This window comes from Cricetulus griseus, chromosome 4 (genome assembly GCF_003668045.3).
Source record: "Cricetulus griseus strain 17A/GY chromosome 4, alternate assembly CriGri-PICRH-1.0, whole genome shotgun sequence".
Taxonomy (NCBI): Eukaryota; Metazoa; Chordata; class Mammalia; order Rodentia; family Cricetidae; genus Cricetulus; species Cricetulus griseus.
In genome coordinates this window covers 228,818,035-228,837,888 of record NC_048597.1, presented here as the reverse complement: position 1 = coordinate 228,837,888, position 19,854 = coordinate 228,818,035, and the positions used below count along the sequence as shown (strand labels likewise).

The 19,854-nt window shown below is 50.3% G+C and overlaps 1 protein-coding gene and 1 long non-coding RNA gene across 2 annotated transcripts in view; one reads left to right on the top strand and one right to left on the bottom strand.

Moving 5' to 3' along the window:
* Positions 1-5,095: 5,095 nt before the first annotated feature.
* On the bottom strand, positions 5,096-10,399 carry LOC103163886. Its single transcript, XR_004769783.1, has 2 exons — positions 7,824-10,399; positions 5,096-5,435 (listed from the first exon to the last, which is right to left on the bottom strand). It is a non-coding gene; the product is annotated as an uncharacterized LOC103163886 (long non-coding RNA).
* The window catches only part of Ccdc13 (coiled-coil domain containing 13), a 34,294-nt gene continuing 22,342 nt past the window's right edge, over positions 7,903-19,854 (top strand). Inside the window, exons 1-6 of the mRNA XM_027415454.2 lie at positions 7,903-8,120; positions 8,936-9,084; positions 11,140-11,282; positions 13,311-13,400; positions 18,083-18,199; positions 19,175-19,279. Of these exons, the coding sequence (XP_027271255.2) occupies positions 7,903-8,120; positions 8,936-9,084; positions 11,140-11,282; positions 13,311-13,400; positions 18,083-18,199; positions 19,175-19,279 (822 nt within the window). The remainder of the gene's footprint in view (positions 8,121-8,935; positions 9,085-11,139; positions 11,283-13,310; positions 13,401-18,082; positions 18,200-19,174; positions 19,280-19,854) is intronic.

The window sequence follows — 19,854 nt, the reverse complement described above, 5'->3', positions numbered from 1 at the left end:
CCAGGTAAGATCTCATCCATCTGCGAGGTCACCTGGAGCTGGAGGGCACTGGGTCTTGTCAGAACACTGAGTTTTCTGAGAAAGTCAACATTTGATGTCTGAGATCTCCATACACACAAACACAATTTACATATGAGCTCCATTTGGTAGAATCAGACCTGCCTGGAACCAAGTTGCCGCACCACTAAAACAACATTTTCCATGACCTAGAGGAAGCTGGGGCTGAGAATACTCAGGTCTTTCACAAGTTGAAGAGGCAGAACTTCCATCAGAACAAGGCTTGAGTCTGAGAAACTGAACTTTTTAACCCTTCAGGGCTCCCAAGTAAGAAGCTGAATGATCAATAAGGCTTTAAAACCTGGGCCACAAGTGCCTCACGGGTGTTTATCTCTGCTCTGGGTCTCTTCCCACAACACCTTTGTGGTGGCTTACAGTCCCCATTAGGGCCTGTTCTGGGGAAAGAGCTCTGGGCTGGCAGAACGAGGGAGGGTGATGGGGTTACACATGGGGGTTTGCACCCTGCCCTAAGGTCCCAACACTGGTACAAGCTTTTGGCTCAGCCTCCTGTTCACATGCCTCGATTCACACCCAAGAGGTGCTCAGTGCAGAGCAGCAGATTGGATTTTGGACCCCCAAAGCTGAAGTGAGCTGGACTGTGCCTTGGTTTTTAAGCTGCAGTAAAACTCCCATTATGAAGCATGACACCTAGGTATGCAGTAGTATAGATAGTTCACACATTACAAAGCTCCAAGGCCAGTTTGACTCACAGCAATGGTAATACTGCTATTTAAGAAAATGAAGGAAACTAGAGAGATAGCTCAGTGGTTAAGAGCAATGGCTGCTCTTCCAGAGGATGAGGTTCAACCCTAAGCACCCATATGGCAGCTTGCAACCATCTATAATTCCAGTTCCAAGAGATCCAATGACCTCTTCTGGTCTCCTCGGGCACCAGACAAACACTTAGTCACATAAAAAAGAAGATGACGTTTGTGACTTGACTCTTGTTGGAGTCAGTTTTCTGTTCAATTTAGTTTCTCATTGAGAGAATGACTTTATGCTTATTGTTTGTAGAAGGAATTATAATTTCGGTGAGAGAAGCCTACTTGATGACCACGTTATCTTCAAGAAGATAAATACACGTGGGCTGGGGTGATGGTTCCACTGGTAAAATGTTTGCCTTGCAAACCTGAGGATCTCAGTGAGATCCCATGAACCCACGTATACAAAGGCAAGTGTGGTGGTGTGTACGACTAATCCCAGTGCTGGGGAGACAGACAGGCAGTCTAGCCAAATTGGTGATCCTGGGGCCATCGAGAGGCCCCATGTCCTCGATGCCTTTCTGTCGGTATGGAAAATACTCTGACTGCAGGAAAAGTTGATTTTAGCTCACAGTTCCAGGTTCAGTCCATCACAGGGAAGTCAAGAGCAAAAAGAGTGCATTCTTCCCTGCTGTCCAGCACTCTCTGTGACCTTCTACAGTTCAAAACCATAACCCAGGTGCCACCCACAATTAAACAAGACAGTGGCCCACAGGCCACCCTGATCTAGACAGTCACACTGAAACTCTCCCCAAATGAGACTAGATTGTGACAACTGACAAAACTGACTGGCACATCCTGTCTCAAAACCTGGATGAAAGCCTTCTGAGGCCCCACGGTTGGCGTCTGGCCTCCACATGCACACAAAATTAGCTTTCTTTTCTTTTTAAAGAAGTTTGCTATGACATTGCGTCTCCCAGAAATGTCAGAAGCTACAACCACAAAGTCTCACCAACACAGCCACCTAAGCATGACCTGAACAAAATGATTTCAACAGACATGCTCACATGGAGAGGGAAAGTTCACATGATCTGCACAAAGGACTACAGGCAACAAAGCAATGCTGAAGCCAGGAGAGAGAGAACTCAGGGAAGAGCATACCGATTGTTTATCAGTATCAAGTGGTCAGTCCTGAAAACATACATACAAGTAGCATTGTGCAGACCAAACAGGCAGTTTCTCCCTCTATTCTCTCTCTCTCTCTCTCTCTCTCTCTCTCTCTCTCTCTCTCTCTCTCTCTTTCTCTCTCTCTCTCTCTCACACACACACACACAGAGACAGAGACAGAGACAGAGACAGAGAGACAATGAAAAAGAGGCCACACATTTGAAAGAAAGCAGAGGAGGGCACATGGGAAGATTTGGAGGAAAGAAAAGGAAGAGGGAAATGATGCAATTATAATCTTGAAAAGAAATGTCAAGTCATGTCCCACTTGCAGAATATGAAGAGTCAACAGGAATATCAAATGTTTAAGATGTTCTGTTTTCTTTCTTGTCTTTAATCTGAGTATTTGATGTTTCTGAAAATATGTTACATAGTTATGATTAAAGCACAGTGCATACATATCAAGGGTTGCCAAGCCTGGGTGACCTGAGTACCACCAACTCCCACAAATTGCCCTTGGACTTCCACACACAGGCATGCATGGCATAGGTGCCACCCAACAAATGAATAAAACATAATTTTAAACATTCAAACAATGAAGCAGTGTTCTACAAGTAGTCCTGGTTAGAGAAACAGGATGTGGGGGCTGGGATAACAAAATGAAGATGGATCCACATTCTCTTGGCTTCCTGAATGGTAGCGCATCACGTTTATAAACTGCAGGAAAATTTCAGGCTAAAAACTGAGCAAATGGGGTGGCAGAAGCGCCTCAGCAGGGACCGTGGGAAGGTTTTTAAATGTTTTACACACACACACACACACATGCACATGCACACACACATATATACATACACACATATATACTTACACACTCTTATACATACAGACACACAGACACACACATATATACATACAGACACATATACATATGGATACACACATATACATACAGACACATACAGACACATACACATGTGTGTACACACACACACACACACACACACACACACACACACACACCTTTTTTGAAAGATGCTGCACACCCGTGCACACTACTGCACTTCAAAGGGTGAGCAGTTGTGTGCGGTGCTGTGAGAGCCCAGTCCTGTATTTTCACAGGTAACGATACGGTACTCACTTTACGTGTCTGGGAAACAGAAGGGAAAACAGCTTCGGTGCAGCTGAAGGCTTTCACATTATAAAGGCTTGTGAGCACATAGGCAGGCCCCCCTTGGGCCATCTTTCCTGTGTGTTTGCCTTCCTTCGCGGCCCTGAAACACAGCACTGTCAAACTGGGTAGTGCATTGTCAGAAAAAAATTTTAAGAAGCGTTTTTTTTTTTTCAAAACAAAACCAAATTTCATTATTTTTTAAACTTCTAAAAATGCAAAAAAATATAAAAAAGCACTAAAATTCTTCCATTCAGATATAATCACTTGTGTGTTGTCCCATGTATTTTTTTAATGTCGGTGTTTGTGTGGGTTCATAAGTGCATGGGAAAGGCAGTTCTCAGGGAACTTGAAGTGCAAGTTCTCAGGGAACTTGAAGCTTGGGGATTTGTTGTCATCCATGGCGTGATCACTTCTAACATTCCTTTTTAAACTGTTTTGTGCCCCATTTGAAAAGAAGGAAGAACTTTCTTAGCATTATCATTTTTTGGCCTGTTGCACTCATCAGCATAGAACACAAGCTCCCGCCCCCTTCTTTCATCCTCTCCAAAGACACTATGGGTAACTGCGTTACCCTCCAGGAAACATCATCCGCTTTCCAAACCCTTGCAGGCCAGTAGGACATGCGTCCCCCCTGTGCGGAACTTTTTACGAGACACTGCACACTCGTGGTGCTGCAGCCTGCCTGTCATCCAGCTCTCGGTGGGGGTTAGGAGGATCCAAAGTTCAACAGCATCCTTGGCTGCAGACCGAGTTCGAGGGCAGCCTGGGACGCATGAGAACTTGCCTGTAAAAATAAAAAGTAAAAATAAATCCTTAAATAAAATACACAACGGGAGCGTGAAGGCTTCCGGGGCGCGTTGCTCTCTTCCGTCCAGCTCGTGGGTGCAGTTTGTTCGGCAGGCCTCCCCGGCCCGCAGCACCGTCCACGCGGTCCTTTAGGGGCGCTCCCGGCCCCCGTAGACGCACGCGGCCTGACTGGTTTCCCTGGTGACGGTTGCCAGGGCAGCGCGCCGGCGTCGGGAAGGATGGAGGAAGCGAAGGCGGCGCTGCAGACAGACTGGAGCGGAGCCGCGGTAAGTGTGCGGGGCTAGACAGGACGGACCTGGGGAGGCTGAGAGCGGGGACGGACGGGGACGGACCGAGAGCGGGGCCGAGAACGGGGACGGACCGAGAGCGGGGCCGAGAACGGGGACGGACCGGGGGCCGAGAACGGGGACCGCGTGGCCTCTCCCGGAGCCCGGGCTGTGCCGCCCCGTCCTCGGGGACTGGAGTTTTCGGTTCCCGCGTGACCGGGCAGAGCCGGGCAGGGAGGGGCGGGCAGACCCGTGCCGGGTGTGTGGCTGAGACGAGAGCGCGGGCCCTGGCAGCCGCCACTCAGAAGTCGTCCCCCCCCCCCCATCCCTGGCGCAGGCGCTGCTGCCCTCCCGAGACCCCATCCCCGGCCTCAGGCTGTTTGGGGGACTCAAGTGCGGGGTGGGGCTGAATACAAGGTAGAAAGCGGCCGGCTGGGGGCGGGGGAAGCGCTGCTCTCCCGACCAAACGTCCCCCTCTCCCTTGGTCCTTTGAGTGGGGCTTCTCTCTGTAGCCCGGCTGGTGTGAAGTCAGAATGGACTGCAGACCGGGATCTTGTTGACGGAAGTTTCCGTCCAGCCCATCTCGCCACCCGTCAGTCCCACATAAACACGGAGGCTTATACCAACTATAAACTGTTTGGCCCATGGCTCAGGCTTCCTATTGTCTAGCTCTCTCTTAATTATTATCCCATTTCTATTAACCTGTGTATCTCCACGTGGCCTTTGCTTACCGGTGATGCCCAGGCTCTTGCTTCCTCTGTAGCTACTTGGCATCCCTCTCCCTACTCAACCTCTCTCTTCCTCTTCCCTGAATTCTCCTAGTCTGGTAGCCTCACCTGTACCTCCTGCCTGGCTACATCCTGCCTGTCCATTGGCCAAAACAGCGTTGTTCACCAACCAATAAGAGAAACATGTATGCACAACAAAAGGAAGATTGTGTGGATTTATGGTTATCTGTGGTTATTTAAGTATTCGTTACAATTACTTGTGGTTACCTTGGTGGCTACAAAGTATAATTATCAAAGTCTTTCACTTTTTCTAGAAATATAAGTTAAGCACCTTCTGTGTCCCAAACACGGTTAGGGCCATGTAACACGGCCATGAACAAGGTGGATGAAAATGGTGCACCCCGGAGGCATGGCGGCACATACCTGTAGCTCTAGCGTTTGAGAGGTTAACACAGGTGGATTCCATCAGTTTGAGGCAAGCCTGGTCAACACAGCAAGAGACAGCACTAGGCTAGCCGTTGCAGGGCCCTGTCTCATACAACTAAAAAGAAGAAACAAATGTTTGTCCTCTGGTAGTTTACAGGCTAGCAGGAGAAAACAGACAATTCATGGATAAAGAGTGTTACCTGTCAGGTGAAAATGGCAAGTGACCTGAGAAGTGAGACGGGATGTGGAAGGCAGAAGAAGGGACAGTAGTTCATATTCATTAACAACTTGACTCAGGTTAGAACCATCTGGGAAATACACCCCTGACTGTGTCTATAAGGGTTCTTCCAGACAGGCTTAGCGGAGAAGGGAAGACCCACCACCCCATGGCTTCCCACACTAAATAAAAGGTAGGGGACTGAAAAGGGGAGTGGAGTAACCGCGCTCTTCCTGAGAGTGGACTCCCTGTGACCACCCACTCCTGGGTGCCACCCGTCCCTACCGTGGTGGACTGTATCCTACAAGACTATGAACCAAACTAAGCCCTTCCTTCCTTAAGTTGCTTTTGCCACACATTTGTCCACAGCAATGAGAAAGGTAACAAACACACCGTCCGGGAAGTTTGATTCTGGGATAAACTGGGAGCTATTCAGACATCCAAATGGCAGCTACAACCAAGGCCCAGTGGCTTCTGGACATTAAAGTCCTGCACAACAGGACTGCGCCCTCTCATAATTGTCATTTTCCCATGGTGGCCTTTCCCAGCATACATACATATGCAAGCAAACGTTTCTCTGACGACAATCCCTGGATGCTCCGGAAAAGGAATTGGGCTTCGACTGCACTGGATCCAACTCACTCCATTTCAACTGACACTCCGGCCAGAGCCTCGAGTACTGACTTCAATCAAGTTGAGGATTTCAACCTAGATCTTCAATCAAGCAAATCCCATCTAACATGGACTGGAGATAACCCAATAGAGACTTTTACTATACTAACATTTTTTCCCACAGGACTCCTCAAGGCTGCCATCGTCCCGTTTCAGCAGGAAGTAACTTAGAAGATGCTATGCCCCCGTTCCCATTATTGTCTATTAGGGTAGTGTAAGCCTAGTTAGGAAGAACTTTCTTATTGTTTAGAGTTGGGATTGGAAGGAGGTGTTCAAGTTAGACACCCTTTCCACATGACTTTAGGGCTTAGCCGGAATAGACAGAGTTAGGATGTGCAATAGCAGATTATTGTATCTTCTTGTATTTCACCTTTACAATTGTTAATTTTGGATGTTTTACACTATTAAGTTTTTTAACAGGTTTTTTTTTAGATTTTATTTATTTATTATGCATACAACATTCTGTTTCCATGTATATCTGCACACCAGAAGAGGGCACCAGATCTCATAACGGATGGTTGTGAGCCACCATGTGGTTGCTGGGAATTGAACTCAGGACCTCTGGAAGAGCAGTCGGTGCTCTTAACCTCTGAGCCATCTCTCCAGCCCCCACTATTAAGTTTTAATCCTCTTTTAGACTAAAAGGGGAATTGTAGGGAGACACTGTAGCCCCGCCTCCTATGAGCCCCTACAGGTGTGTCTGGACACGCCCATGAGGGCGTGGTCAGGGGAAGTCGAGGATGATGGGGGGGCAAGTCTTAAGGAGCAGCAGACACATGGAGAGCCCCTTGGCTCTGGCCTTGCTAGCTTGCTGCCCCTGGCACGCTCTGGTTTGCATTTGGCTGGTGTTTATTTGAATAAAGATATCCTAACCTTACTGACTACGGATCATCTTTGCGCACGCAATAACTGATAGTGAAGTTTCAGAGAGGGGACAGGAAACAGTGGTGGCTTAGTTGGCGTTATGTCCTGAGGTAGATACGGTTCTGTGGCAGCTTAAGCCCCTCTCCTTGCCCGTGGGAAGGAAGAACAGACATGGGGCAAGGATGCATGTCAGACAGACTTGACTCCAGGGGCTCTTCCTGCTTACAGGTCACACACAGCCCTTTGGGGCTTGTCTTCTGAGCCCCAGCAGTGGGTCACCTCAGAAGCATAGGTAGAAAGATTTGCTGATCTTTCCATTCATGATGTATGTGCTTTAATGTGTGTAAATTATACCTCAAATAAATTGTGTACTTATTTAGTTTTGGTTTTTGATGAGCACAGCCCAGGCTGACCTTGAACTCCTGATTCTCCTGCTGGGATACAAAGTCTGGGACTGTAGATATGTTCCATCACCCAGATCTATCCCTCGACTTTGAAAGAAGAAATCATGGCTGGAGCCCATTTTCCAGAGGTTGGGATCTAGCTGGTCTAGGATGGGCCCAGACGTGTTTAGTTTTGGCAGCTCCTGTGAGACACTAATGTGCAACCAGGGTTGAAAGCTGATGACAGAGGGACCAGGCAAATGTGTCACAACAATGAGTCTGCTGCTGACACTGGCAGTCGGGGTCTCTGCTCAGCCTTGGCTCAGTGGATTTGAGGTGAGGGACTCTGAATGTCTTCTCCACTCACCGATGGCTCAGTAGAGAATCTGAGCCCCAGATGGCCCAGATCATGTCACATGCCAAGGCTTCTCTGTTCTCAGGGCAGGATGGCGGCAGAAGAAAGCTCAGCAGACACTCTGAGGCTCCAGTTCAAGGCCATGCAGGAGCTGCAGCACAGAAGGTTACAAAAACACATGGAGAAAAAGAAGGAGAAAGAGCTGAGTTGTAAAGGCAAAGCCGACCAGGAGGAGCTTGCGGAGATCCCAGACAACCTCAGCCTCCTCGACACAGAGGAGCAGAACCTGAAAACCATCTTTGAGAAGAGGTAAGGACTCCTTAGCATCATGCAGGCAGGTGGAGAGAGCGGGGATGTTGGAGAGAACAGAGCAGTTGCAGATTTAGACAACTGGTTCAACTGGGCAAGTGTTCCTAAGCTTAAAGTGGGTTTGACACAGACAGCTGAGGCCTCCTGTAGCTGCTGGGTGGTGTGTTTAACGCCAGATGGAAGAACTGTAAACTCCTCAAGGCGTGGCAATCATTGTGCTGAAACCCTCGTTTCCAAGGAATGAGATGGGATTGATAGTTTGTAGATCATCCTGGTTCTGCCTTGCTTTCCCCTCTGCCAGCACTCCCTCCCCCACACACCCGAGAGGCCGCAGCGTGCGAACATCACTGCTCTGATGCACTGCAGATTCCTGACTCCTTACTTTTCTTTAAACCATGGGTGTGACGAGGGTGGAGGGATGTCCAGGCGTCCTCACTGCTCTGGACTTGACAGTGCCCTGGAGCACATCAATGTGTGCAGACTGCCATGGTGCCTCCTAGCTTTGCTCAGAACCTGTTTTTGCTGGCTTCAGACTGTACCCACACAAATGCACCCATACACATGGACACACACGCTCACAAACACACACAATGAGAGTTTTATATGACTCATATGAGGAAACCAGCAGCGGGATCCAAGCCTTTTTGCATGGTGCGTCCACACTTAGTCACCTAAGTTTTCAGTCTTATTTTGTACAGACAACTTCATAGTGCCCTCTAGTGCCCAAACGTGGTACCTCAGGCCTCGGCAGGAAGCGGGATCCTGGGCCCTGGTCAGGGCCTATGAGGAGCAGTAGGCCCACCTTTCCCTTGCAGGGTGCTGGAAGACGAAATCCAGCAGCTTCGTAATGAACTCAGGGAGACAGTCGATGAGAACGGGCGGCTGTACAAGCTGCTGAAGGAGAGAGACTTTGAGATCAAACACCTCAAGAAGAAAATAGAAGAGGACAGGTTTGCCTTCACAGGTAACTCGGGCACAGCAGTCTGATAGGCTCCAGAGAGCAGTGCAGGGTCACATGGTCACGGTGGTCTGTGGAGTTGCTGGCAGGGTCGGTTTCTCCTTGGCACTTGGCTTGGATGTTACCAGCAACTGCTGTGCGCCACAAAAGGTTCAGGGACCCAAACGCCCTCAAGGGGTGCATGCCACCTTCCCCAGCGGCTATGATGGCCCTGTAGGTCGGGGCTACACTTTGATCTTTGATTCTCTTGGTGGAGATTTTGGCGCCAGAGGTGTGAGGGGCTCTGGTCCTTCGGGTCTTGGGGTAACTTCGGCACCATGGGTGTGGACCAGGCACAGGCTCTACAGTGATGCCTCTGCCTTAGCTGTGTGAACTGTCAAGGACCGTGATCCTGATGGCACAGTGCTCCTGGAGAGCACAGAACACTGATCCTGATGGCACAGTGCTCCTGGAGAGCACAGCACACTGATCCTGATGGCACAGTGCTCCTGGAGAGCACAGCACACTGATCCTGATGGCACAGTGCTCCTGGAGAGCACAGCACACTGATCCTGATGGCACAGTGCTCCTGGAGAGCACAGCACACTGATCCTGATGGCACAGTGCTCCTGGAGAGCACAGCACACTGATCCTGATGGCACAGTGCTCCTGGAGAGCACAGCACACTGATCCTGATGGCACAGTGCTCCTGGAGAGCACAGCACACTGATCCTGATGAGACGGCCTCCTAAGTGCTTGGGTTACTAGTGCACCAGGCACAGATCCATTTCTCGTTTAACTTAGAATCACACCAAGCACGGCGTATCCTCTGGTTAGAATTCCTGTCTCCACCTGCCGAGGCTGTGGAAACGCTAGTACCATCTAGGTCCCTCTGTGTCCTGCTTACGAATTTTACAAATGGGTGGGTTTTCTTTTTTCCAAACAAGATCTCATGCGACACAGGCTATACTCTATTTCTCTGTGTAGCTAAAGCAGGTCTTGAACTCTTGATCAGGGATTGCAGATGTGAACCACCATGTGGCTTTTATGTGTACTTTGCCAACTGTGTGGAAGAGTTCATGGTCAGCACCGAGGCCTTTGCTTGTAGCTTCTATGCAAGTTTTAAAGGCTGTCTTCACTCACTGCCATGTTTATCCCCAGGGTTGCAGCTTCAGGTTGGAGCAAGGCTGTGCTGGAGGAAGGACTGGGGGAGGCAGTGTTATGATAAATCTTTCCACCAAAAGCAAACTGAGCCCCACCGACACATGTGAGCTTTACACCAGCCACCCGCCCGAGTTAGGCCCAAATGAATACACAGAAACTTGTATTAGGTTCAAAGCTGCTTGGCCAATGACTAGGATTTCTCATCTGCTAACTCAGTCTTAACTATCATAAACCTATATATTTTATAAGACTTATCTTATCGGACACCTTATTGGCATCCATCCTTGCTGGGATCACATCTTGCCGCTGGAGCAGGAGCGGAGGGGAAAAGGGGGCCCTTCCTGTTTCTCCTTCGCTTAAATATGAGTCTCCTTGCTATGTCACTTCCTGCCTGGATCAGCACTTCTCTACTACATTTCCCAGAATCCTCTTTGACTCCTAGTCCTGTCTAACTTGCTATCTGATTAGCCAAACAGTATTTTATTTAACAGTCAATAAGATAAACATACACAGTACATTCCCCATCGAGGCAGGGGAAAGATTTTCCACCATCCCCGGCCCCCCCTCCCTGCTCCTCCGGCTTCCTTGGCCAGTCTTCTGGTGACTAATAGTGGGTTTTGTTATTGCATTGGGGAAATTTGCCCCCGGGAAGAGCATCCCTGGGTCATTCCTGTTCTTCTCTGGATAGTTGTCAGTTGTTTCCCTCTAGAGCCCTTCTCCACACAGCCTTTTGAGGGCTGCATTCTACGAGAAATATGGGTGTGTACCCTACATCTTACCCCAAACTCAGCTGAAATGCGATTTCTTTACCTGCTGGAGGCCATGACTTCCTGGAGGCCCTGCTTGACTCTGAACAGCTGTGTAGATTTGAGGTGCAGGTTGCATTTTCAATGGATTTTGCCATTTCTGTCATTTCAGGGACAACTGGGATGGCTGGAGATCTGGTTGCCACCAAAATTATTGAACTGTCCAAAAAGAACCGGGGACTGATGGCAGAGTCAGAGAGTGCCAAGGTCAGGGTAAAACAGCTGACTAATCGCATCCAGGAGCTGGAGCACGAAGTAAGGGCCTGGGCTGCTCTTCCTCGGGAGGGGACTCCAGAGCGAGGCCACACTGGGAGGTCACAGGGCACAGGGTCTGCAGTGAGTACCCTAGTTTCTGCCACATCCAGAGAAAGGAGTGTGACAGGCAGCTAGGGGACACTGGCTGTTGAGAAGAAACCTGGATTATGTAGCTAAGGGAGATGGACATGGTGCTCCAGCTGAAGCTGCTAGCAGGCCCCGAACTCTGTATCACAGCCCCCACCCACCAGGTGGCCACAGTGGCAACCCTTAGAAGGGAGCCTAGTGTGTGGAATGCACTAGGTAATCACGGTTCAATCCATTTGCAGAAACTGCTGCTTATTTGAAGCTGTTACAGCCAGGAGTTGTGACCCTTCTGTGTCCCCTCCCTCCCAGCTAAGCACAAACCCTGCTGCTCCAGCCCAGTCGTTCTGGTTCCTCAGGAGTGAAGTGGGCTGGAGGGAGCCATCGTAGTATTTCCTGGTCCTGAAGTCGTCCCATGGCCCTGCACCATCCATCCTGACCCTGACACTTGGCACTGAGCATGAGTGTCTTCATCCTGGGACGTATTTGTAGAGATTTGGCTCAGGTTCTGTGCCACACACTGGAGAGAATAGAGCAGGCATGGATGGTTTCACTTCTGGGAGAGGGAGCCATGCGGGTGTGTGGCACAGACAGGACCCAGCCATGGCCAAGGAAAAGAGAGCAACACCCTGATGGGCAACAGTGGCAGGAGCTGCTTGAAGGGGGGTGCCCAGCAAGCCAGCCAGAGGCTGTGGGGACGGCATCCGTGTAAAGGGTCCAGAGATTCATAGTGTGTGGTGGGGAGAAAGCGCAGGCGACCAGTATGGCCAAGAGCTGAACAGGACGGTATCAGGGACGTGAGAGGAAGCCATGCCCCAAATGAGTATGGCCACCATGTAGTAGGCACCTCTGTCACCCGTGTAGCCCAAGTCTGTTACCATAAATCTTTCCGCCAAAAGCCGCCTGCCCGAGTTAGGCCCAAATGAAAACATAGAAACTTGTATTAGGTTCAAAGCTGCTTGGCCAATGACTAGGATTCTCATCTGTTAGCTCAGTCTCAATTATCATAAATCTATATATTTTATAAGACTTATCTTACCGGACGCCTTATTGGCATCCCTCCTTGCCAGTGGATCACATTGTGCTGCTGGAGCAGGAGCGGAGGGGAAAAGGGAAACGCTTCCTGTTTCTCCTTCTTTAAATGAGTCTCCTTGCTATGTCACTTCCTGCCTGGATCACACTTCTCTACTACATTTCCCAGAATCCTCTTTGACTTCTAGTCGTGTCTAACTTGCTGTCTCATTGGCCAAACAGTATTTTATGTAACAATCAATAAGATAAACATACACAAAAGTACTTTCCCCATCACAAGTCTATGCTATCTTTATTCTCTGTCTCCTCGGCTGAGTGAATGTCATAGGGTTTCTATTCCCGTGAAGAGACACCACGATCATGGCAACTCTTATAAAGGAAAACATCTAATTGGGGCTGGCTTACAGTCTCAAAGGTTTAGTCCATTATTGTCATGGGGAGAAGCAAGGCAGCGTGCAGGCAGACACGGTGCTGGAGAGACAGCTGACAGTTCTGCATCTGGATCCACAAGCAACAGGAAGAGAGAGACACTGGGCCTGGCTTGAGCTTCTGAAACCTCAAAGCACCCCCCCACCCCTCAGTGACACACAAGGTCACACCTCCCAATAGTGCCACTCCCTATTCGTCTATGGGGGCCATTTTCATCCAAACCACCACAGAGAGTGTGGCTGTGCTCTGGCTATTTATTAGTGGGCTGCTCTTCCAGGGAAACTAGGAAGCAGGGTGGACCACCAATCAAACCTCTCCTGTCACAAGTAGCTTGGAAAGGAGCATCCCTTTCATTCATGGTCAACATGTGAACCAAGGGCTCAGACACTGGGGGCGGGGCACACACCCAGCAGCAGCAGGTACTTGAGTGGCTGTGCAGCTGCTGAGCAGAACCAAATATTAATACCAGGTTTGCTTTCTCAGCTGCAGATGGCGCCAGCCAAGCCGCCGGCCAAGGGGACCACTGACACGGGGGCCAAGCCATCAAGGACCCAGACGGGAGACAGAGCCTTGGTACGAGTTCTCCTCTGTGCTAAGTCTGTGAGGTAGCCATCACCTGAGCCTCCCCTCCCCAGTGGGTTCTCATGTTCCCTGCCATGGTCCCCCACCCATTGCTCAGCCAAGGACTTTTGTCTGCCATTGTGGCCTCCTCAGAGGCCTCCTCCTGTCTATGCCCTGTGGCCAGGATGCCTGGCAGACGCAAGGGAAGGCCCAGCTCTGAGCCAGTTTCCATGGGGTTGGGGAAAAACTGGTAGAGTCAGGGCCTTCAAGCCCTGGGGAGGCAAGACCAGGGGGGAGGACAGTCTGCCTACCTGCCTGCTCCCAGGTGGCCCTCTCCTCTGTAGTCTCCTCACGGAGAGACACCCACAAAGCCTTATCCTGTTGGCAGGTTCGCTCCCAACTGCTCAGAGAAGTTCTGTTTTTTTTTTTCCCCTTGAATCTGTATGCATGTGTATGTGTTATGTGCACATGTGCATTTATACCTCAGGGGTCGTCCTCAGGAACAGCACTGCTCCTTTGAGACAGGGTCTCTCTCACTGGCTGGCTGAACTGTTCAGCTGGGTTAGAATTGATCCTCCTGTTACCAGCTTTCCACGTGGGCGCTAGGGACTGACTCCAGGTCCTCATACTTGCCCTTTACCAGTTGAGCCATCCTCCCCCCAACCCCCCTCACCGCCCGAGAGCCCCATTCTTTACAAGACACTGCAGTGTTGGGGGCCCCTGTGCTGCCCTGCAGATTTTCAGATTCGTTCTCCAGACCCATTTTTTAGCTAATGAACAGGCCACACAAAATGTAGGCCATCCATGTGCCAGATGGTGGCTCACGCCTTTAATCCCAGCACTCTGGAGGCAGAGGCAGGTGGATCTCTGTGAGTTTGAGGCCAGCCTGGTCTACAGAGTGAGTTCCAGGACAGCCAGGGCTATACGGAAAAACCCTGTCTCAAAAAAAAAAAAAAAAAAAAAAAAGAAAGAAAGAAAAGAAAAGTAGATAGGCCATGTGAATATAGTTCCATGAAAAGGTAATCAGGCCATATATGGCTTGCTAGGGATGTTGAGCCTAGAGTCTCCAGAATGTCCCAGCAGCCACACCAGGGGTTTCTCAGGAAGCCAGACCAGCTGTGACAGGAGGTCAGGCCCCAGGGCACAGTGCTCCTCCCTCTGTCTCATGTCCGCTCTTGTCCCTGCCTCAAAATCAAGCCACTGCTTGCTGATCTTGAGAGACATTCAGTCCTAGGTGTGCAGCCGTGGGCCCCGGGGGGTGTGGGCATGAATGTGTAAACAGTGTCGTGTCTGTCGAGGCAGCCGCAGTGCTCTCGTTTGAGGTAGACAATGTTCTTTGGGACCCATCCCACCAAGGCACACTGCCAACCTGTTGTTGACTTTATCCAGGCCACCGAGGTTCCTGAAGTTGAGTTACCCTGGGCAGCATTGTTGGTCTCTTGTTAGCCTGATAGGATTGTCTGCCTTGTCCCACAGGAATTTAAACCTAGCTTCTGACAACAGAGGGGTCTAAGAGGAAATGGAGCAGCCATGTAGCAGGGTGTGATGGGCCTTCAGAAACAGTCCAGGTCTGAACTGGCAACAGGAGCTTACCCTCTGTCTGCAGGCTAGTGGGTGGTGAAGGCTTTCCAGGAGGAACAGCACCTTCAAGGCATGGATGCTGGGAGCCAGAACATTGTACACAGCTGGCTCGCCCGGATGCTGACTAGGCGGCGTTTGCTTTGAGCCCTGAGCCCAGAGCCCACAACAGGAAAAGGACATGAACCAACATAACCCAGGTTAGGGACACCCAGGGAGGGGCTCATGAGTGGCCACTGCAGCAGGGGTCTCAGATGGGCTCTGTAAGCAGCCTAAGGAGCCTGGGTCCCTGATAGAAGAGTGGGCCAAGCTACAAACCTCATCGTGTCCAGGCCAGGTCCTTTCCCTGTCATCTTCAGCTGAAAGACAGAGCAAAACCATGTCTGACCATTGTACCCCCAAGGGGCAGCTACACACTAGAGGCCTGCTTCTCACCACACATTCCAGCCTCGGTCCCCTCCAAGGTACATTCCAGAATGTACCTGAAGGCCTTCCAGCCTGCAAGATGTTTCAGAAGGTTGTGATGTACCCACTTGGCAATGCCAGAACACAGGCACTACAGCTGTTTCTTCAAAAGAAACAGCCTGTGGTGTGGGCCAGGGCAAAGCCTGTGGTGGCTGGGAGTGAGACTGGGCCCAGCTCCTTGGCCTCTCCAGAATGCCATCTGAACTTAGTCCCCTTGTCAGCAGCCCACCCAAGCCAAGGGGCCTTAGTACACCTCCCATGTATGTGCCTCCCACACACCCTCCATGCACCCCCCCACTGCGCCTCACCTGCCCCCAAGGTCAAGCATTAAGCCCCTCAGTGTGGTGAGGAACTGAGGTCTGGAGTGGGCATCGAAGCCCGGCTCTGGATCCAGATGTGTCCTATGTGTTCTGCTCATGCTCTGCACAGCCTTCCACGATGCTGCCAGATCCCAGAGGTACAGGCTGCTCATGCACTCCTGCAGTGCCCCAAACAGGGCACTGAGCATGGGGAGAGGCTGCTGCTTCTCAGCCCAGGGCAGATTAAAGATACACATTACCAGAGAGAAGATAGGTGCCTAGCAGCAGAAAGGGGGAGTGGCAGGCAGCTGGCTACAAGGGTAGAAAATGTGTATCTTTGCAAGGATCTGCTTGTATTTTGTAGCATCCTCCACTCTGCAAATACTGTCCACATTGATTTTTCACTTTTATCCTGGCAGTGGTGTTAAATGCAGTCGGGACTGCTGAACCCCATGGTCAGGCCTGATTTCTTTGACTACTGCTTTTCAGGAGGCTGCCCCAAGCCCCACGGACGTCTGTAGACTTGGTCTGTTGGGCCTTTCTTTCATGCTAGCATTTACAGGAGTTACTGTTGGTGCCTGCTAAAGAAAGCAGACACCCATTGTGGCCACCCTGCTTCCCCAAAGCCCAAATCCCTGGTCCACTGGGGCATGAGCAGGAGTCCCAGCATGGCCTGATGGGTACTTAGCTTGCTTACCAACCTCACTGTTGCCATAGCAGTCTGTAGCAGTGTTGCAACAGGAGCTCAGATTGGGAGACGTGGGCAGGATAGCAGAAGGTCCAGGGTTCTAATCCCCTGTGCTACCCCCAGCCCTATGCATGCCAGCTTACCTCTGCTCCTCTCCAGACTTGATTTTCATCACCAGTGGAAGGACTATGAATGGCTTAATTATGGAGGTCCCAGGAATATCTACTGAGACAGAATATATATATATATATATATATATATATATATATGTGTGTGTGTGTGTGTGTGTGTGTGTATGTATGTATGTATATATATATATATATATTATATGATTTATTTTTATGTGTGTTGGTGTTTGTCCTGCATGTATATCTGTGTGAAAGTGTAGGAAGCCCTGGTACTGGAGTTACAGACAGTTGGGAGGTGCCATGTGGGTGCTGGGAATTGAACCCAGTCCTTTGGAAGAACAGTCAATGCTCTTAACCTCTGAGCCTTCTCTCCAGCTCTGACAGGCAGTATATTAACCATTTATTTCCAAGATTTGCCTCAAACACTGTATCATCATCGAGACAGGTTCTCACTGTGTGGCCCTGGGTGTCCTAGAACTTACTATGTAGACCAGGCTGGCCTTGAACTCTGAGAGATTCGCCTGCCTCTGCCTCCTGAGTGCTAGAATCAAAGGTGTGCACCCAATTCAGACATTATTTTTTGAAGAAAAGAGAAAAAAGCAGACATCCCTGAGTTCCAGCCTGTGTCTTTCAGGGTTGTTTTTTTTTTAAAGATTTTATTTATTTATTATGTATACAATATTCTGCTTCCATGTACATCTGCACACCAGAAGAGGGCACCAGATCTCATTATAGATGGTTGTGAGCTACCATGTGTTGCTGGGAATTGAACTCCGGACCTCTGGAAGAACAGCCAGTGCTCTTAACTCCTGAGCCATCTCTCCAGCCCCCCAGGGTTGTTGTTGTTTTAAGTCATGTTTTCATTAAAGTAAACACACAGCGCCCATTCTGCTGGCAGACTCATGGTCTGTGCTGGCAACGCCAACTGCAGAAGAAAAGGCCCTGAGTTGGGGGGTCAGAATGTGCCTGCTGTGGGGGTATAGCTCAGTGGTAGAGCATTGGACTACAGAATGTGTCTGCTCAGCTGGTGTGGCTTTCTATAGATGGATGGAGGATACTCTTAGCACAAGCCTGTGTCTGGGTGCAGCACAGAGTGGCCATACCAAGGAGTATCTGGGAGGCACAGAACCTGCTCCAGCCTTGGCCGTGTGTGTGTGTGTGTGTGTGTGTGTGTGTGTGTGTGTGTGTGTGTGTGTGTGCGTGCAAGTGTGTGTGTTTGTGTGTGTGAGTATATGAGTGTGTGTGTGCGTGTGTGTGTGTATGTGTGTGTGAGTATATGAGTGTGTGTGTGCGTGTGTGTGTGTATGTGTGCATGAGCACACTGGCACGCAGTACGTGGAGCAAGGAGCTCAGCCCTGAGGTTGGACAGCTGGGGTTCAGTGCAGGCCCCGCCTCTGCTTTGTGTCTCAAGGAGCTGGGGATTTCTGAGGACCCCAGCCCTTGACCCGCCTGGAAAAGACCTAAACCAACAGTACCCTGATTGTCATTAGCGTTTAGGCCACAAGAAACTGCTTTCTCTCTGTCCTTCCCAACCAGCTGGAGACTCCAGAGGTGAAAGCTCTACAGGACAGACTTGCAGCCACCAACCTGAAGATGAGTGACCTGCGCAACCAGATCCAGTCTGCGAAGCAGGAACTCCGAATGGCCCAGAAGGTCCTCCAGGGTCAGGGTGTGGGACTTCTCATGTGGCCAGGGTTGACCCCAGAAAAACCATGATGGCCCATTGGCTTCTCTTCTGAAACAGGGTGCTCACTCCTGCTTGTGCTGGATCAGGGGACAGGGTGGCTGGCTCCCTGGGGGTTGCCTATGGACTGGGAAGATGAGCTCTGCCCACGAGGGAGGGGCCTGGGAGCCTTCCCTTCACCTCTCCTGCCCACTTGTCCTATACCCTGGTAGACCCAAAGTTTCCACTCAGTATGCTGCCTTGCCTGTGACTCAAAAGTTTGCCTGACCCACCCACCTGCTGCCCCCTGTGACCCACAGCATAGAAAGTGAACAGGGAATGTATACTCCTTTCAGTATACATTCAGTATACAAAAGCTCCTTTTAAAGGAAATGCTCAGGTGAAGCTTGCTGGTTTGATCTGTTGGTATTGATGTAGTGCATCCCTGGCACCTGTCCTCCTCGCTGGAACCACTCAGACTGGCCAAGAGTTCCAAAACAATGTTCTGTTGTGGGAACAAGGGCCAGAGACTCAGGCTTCTGGATGGAGATCAGCTTGGTGACATACGGAGGGTATTGAGCCGACCTCAAAGCCTTGAGGGTAGGCCTAGCTTTGTACAACTTTGGTGGCCACAGAGTCAGGCCTTCCTGAGGCACAGCAGCCTCGTTTGATTCCTGTATGCTTCCTGGAGACACTTGGCAGTGGCTGTCACAAAGGGCAGTGTGCTTCCTCAGCCAACGAGAATTCTGTGATAACAGAGTAGTGCAAGGAAGCAGGCACTGATCAGAGTGTCGCAGAGGAGGACTTGCCACCCCCACAGGACGAGCTGACCTGGGCCTTTGAGGTGCCAGGCAGATGAAGCGGGCATCAGGACTCCACACCAGCTCTAAGTCCCCACAGTGAGCAGCGAGAAGGGCCTGGGCAGCCTGTCGCCTGTCTCTACCGAGCGCCTTGCTTTATTTCAGGTTCTGGCCAGTGAAGTTGGGGAGGATGTAAATGTCCAGCAGCTCCTGACCTCACCTGGGACCTGGAGGGGGCGAGCTCAACAAATCCTAGTTCTACAAAGTAAGGTGAGTCACCAGACGTCCCTGGCCCTGAGCAGAAGGCCTGACGTGCCCCCCAAAACACTGCCTTGGCCATCCTTAGACTCTGGAGCAAACACGCCAATGGGGTGATATATTATCTGTGGTTATTAAACTTGCCTGAGGATTCAGAAAAGCAAAGTCAGCCTCAAGCTATAGAGATCAGGCAGTGGTGACACACACCTTTAATCCCAGCAGCCAGAAGCTTTAATCCTAGGAGTCAGGATTAAGAGGTAGACGGATATCTCTGAGTTCAAGGCCACCCAGGGATACACGAGATTGAATCAGTCTAAAAGAGTAACAGAGATCACGCCTTTAGTGCCAGCACTCGGGAGGCAGAGGCAGGCAGATCTCTGTGAGTTCGAGACCAGCCTGGTCTACAAGAGCTAGTTCTAGGACAGCCTCCAAAGCCACAGAGAAACCCTGTTTCAAAAAACAAAACAAACAAACAAAAACAAAAAAAGATAGAAGCAGGAACTTCAGTATTCAGTAGGAGGCATTCATTCTCCAGCCACACTAAGGAGAGATGACAGTCTGAAGCTTGATGAGAGCTCGTGGAGACA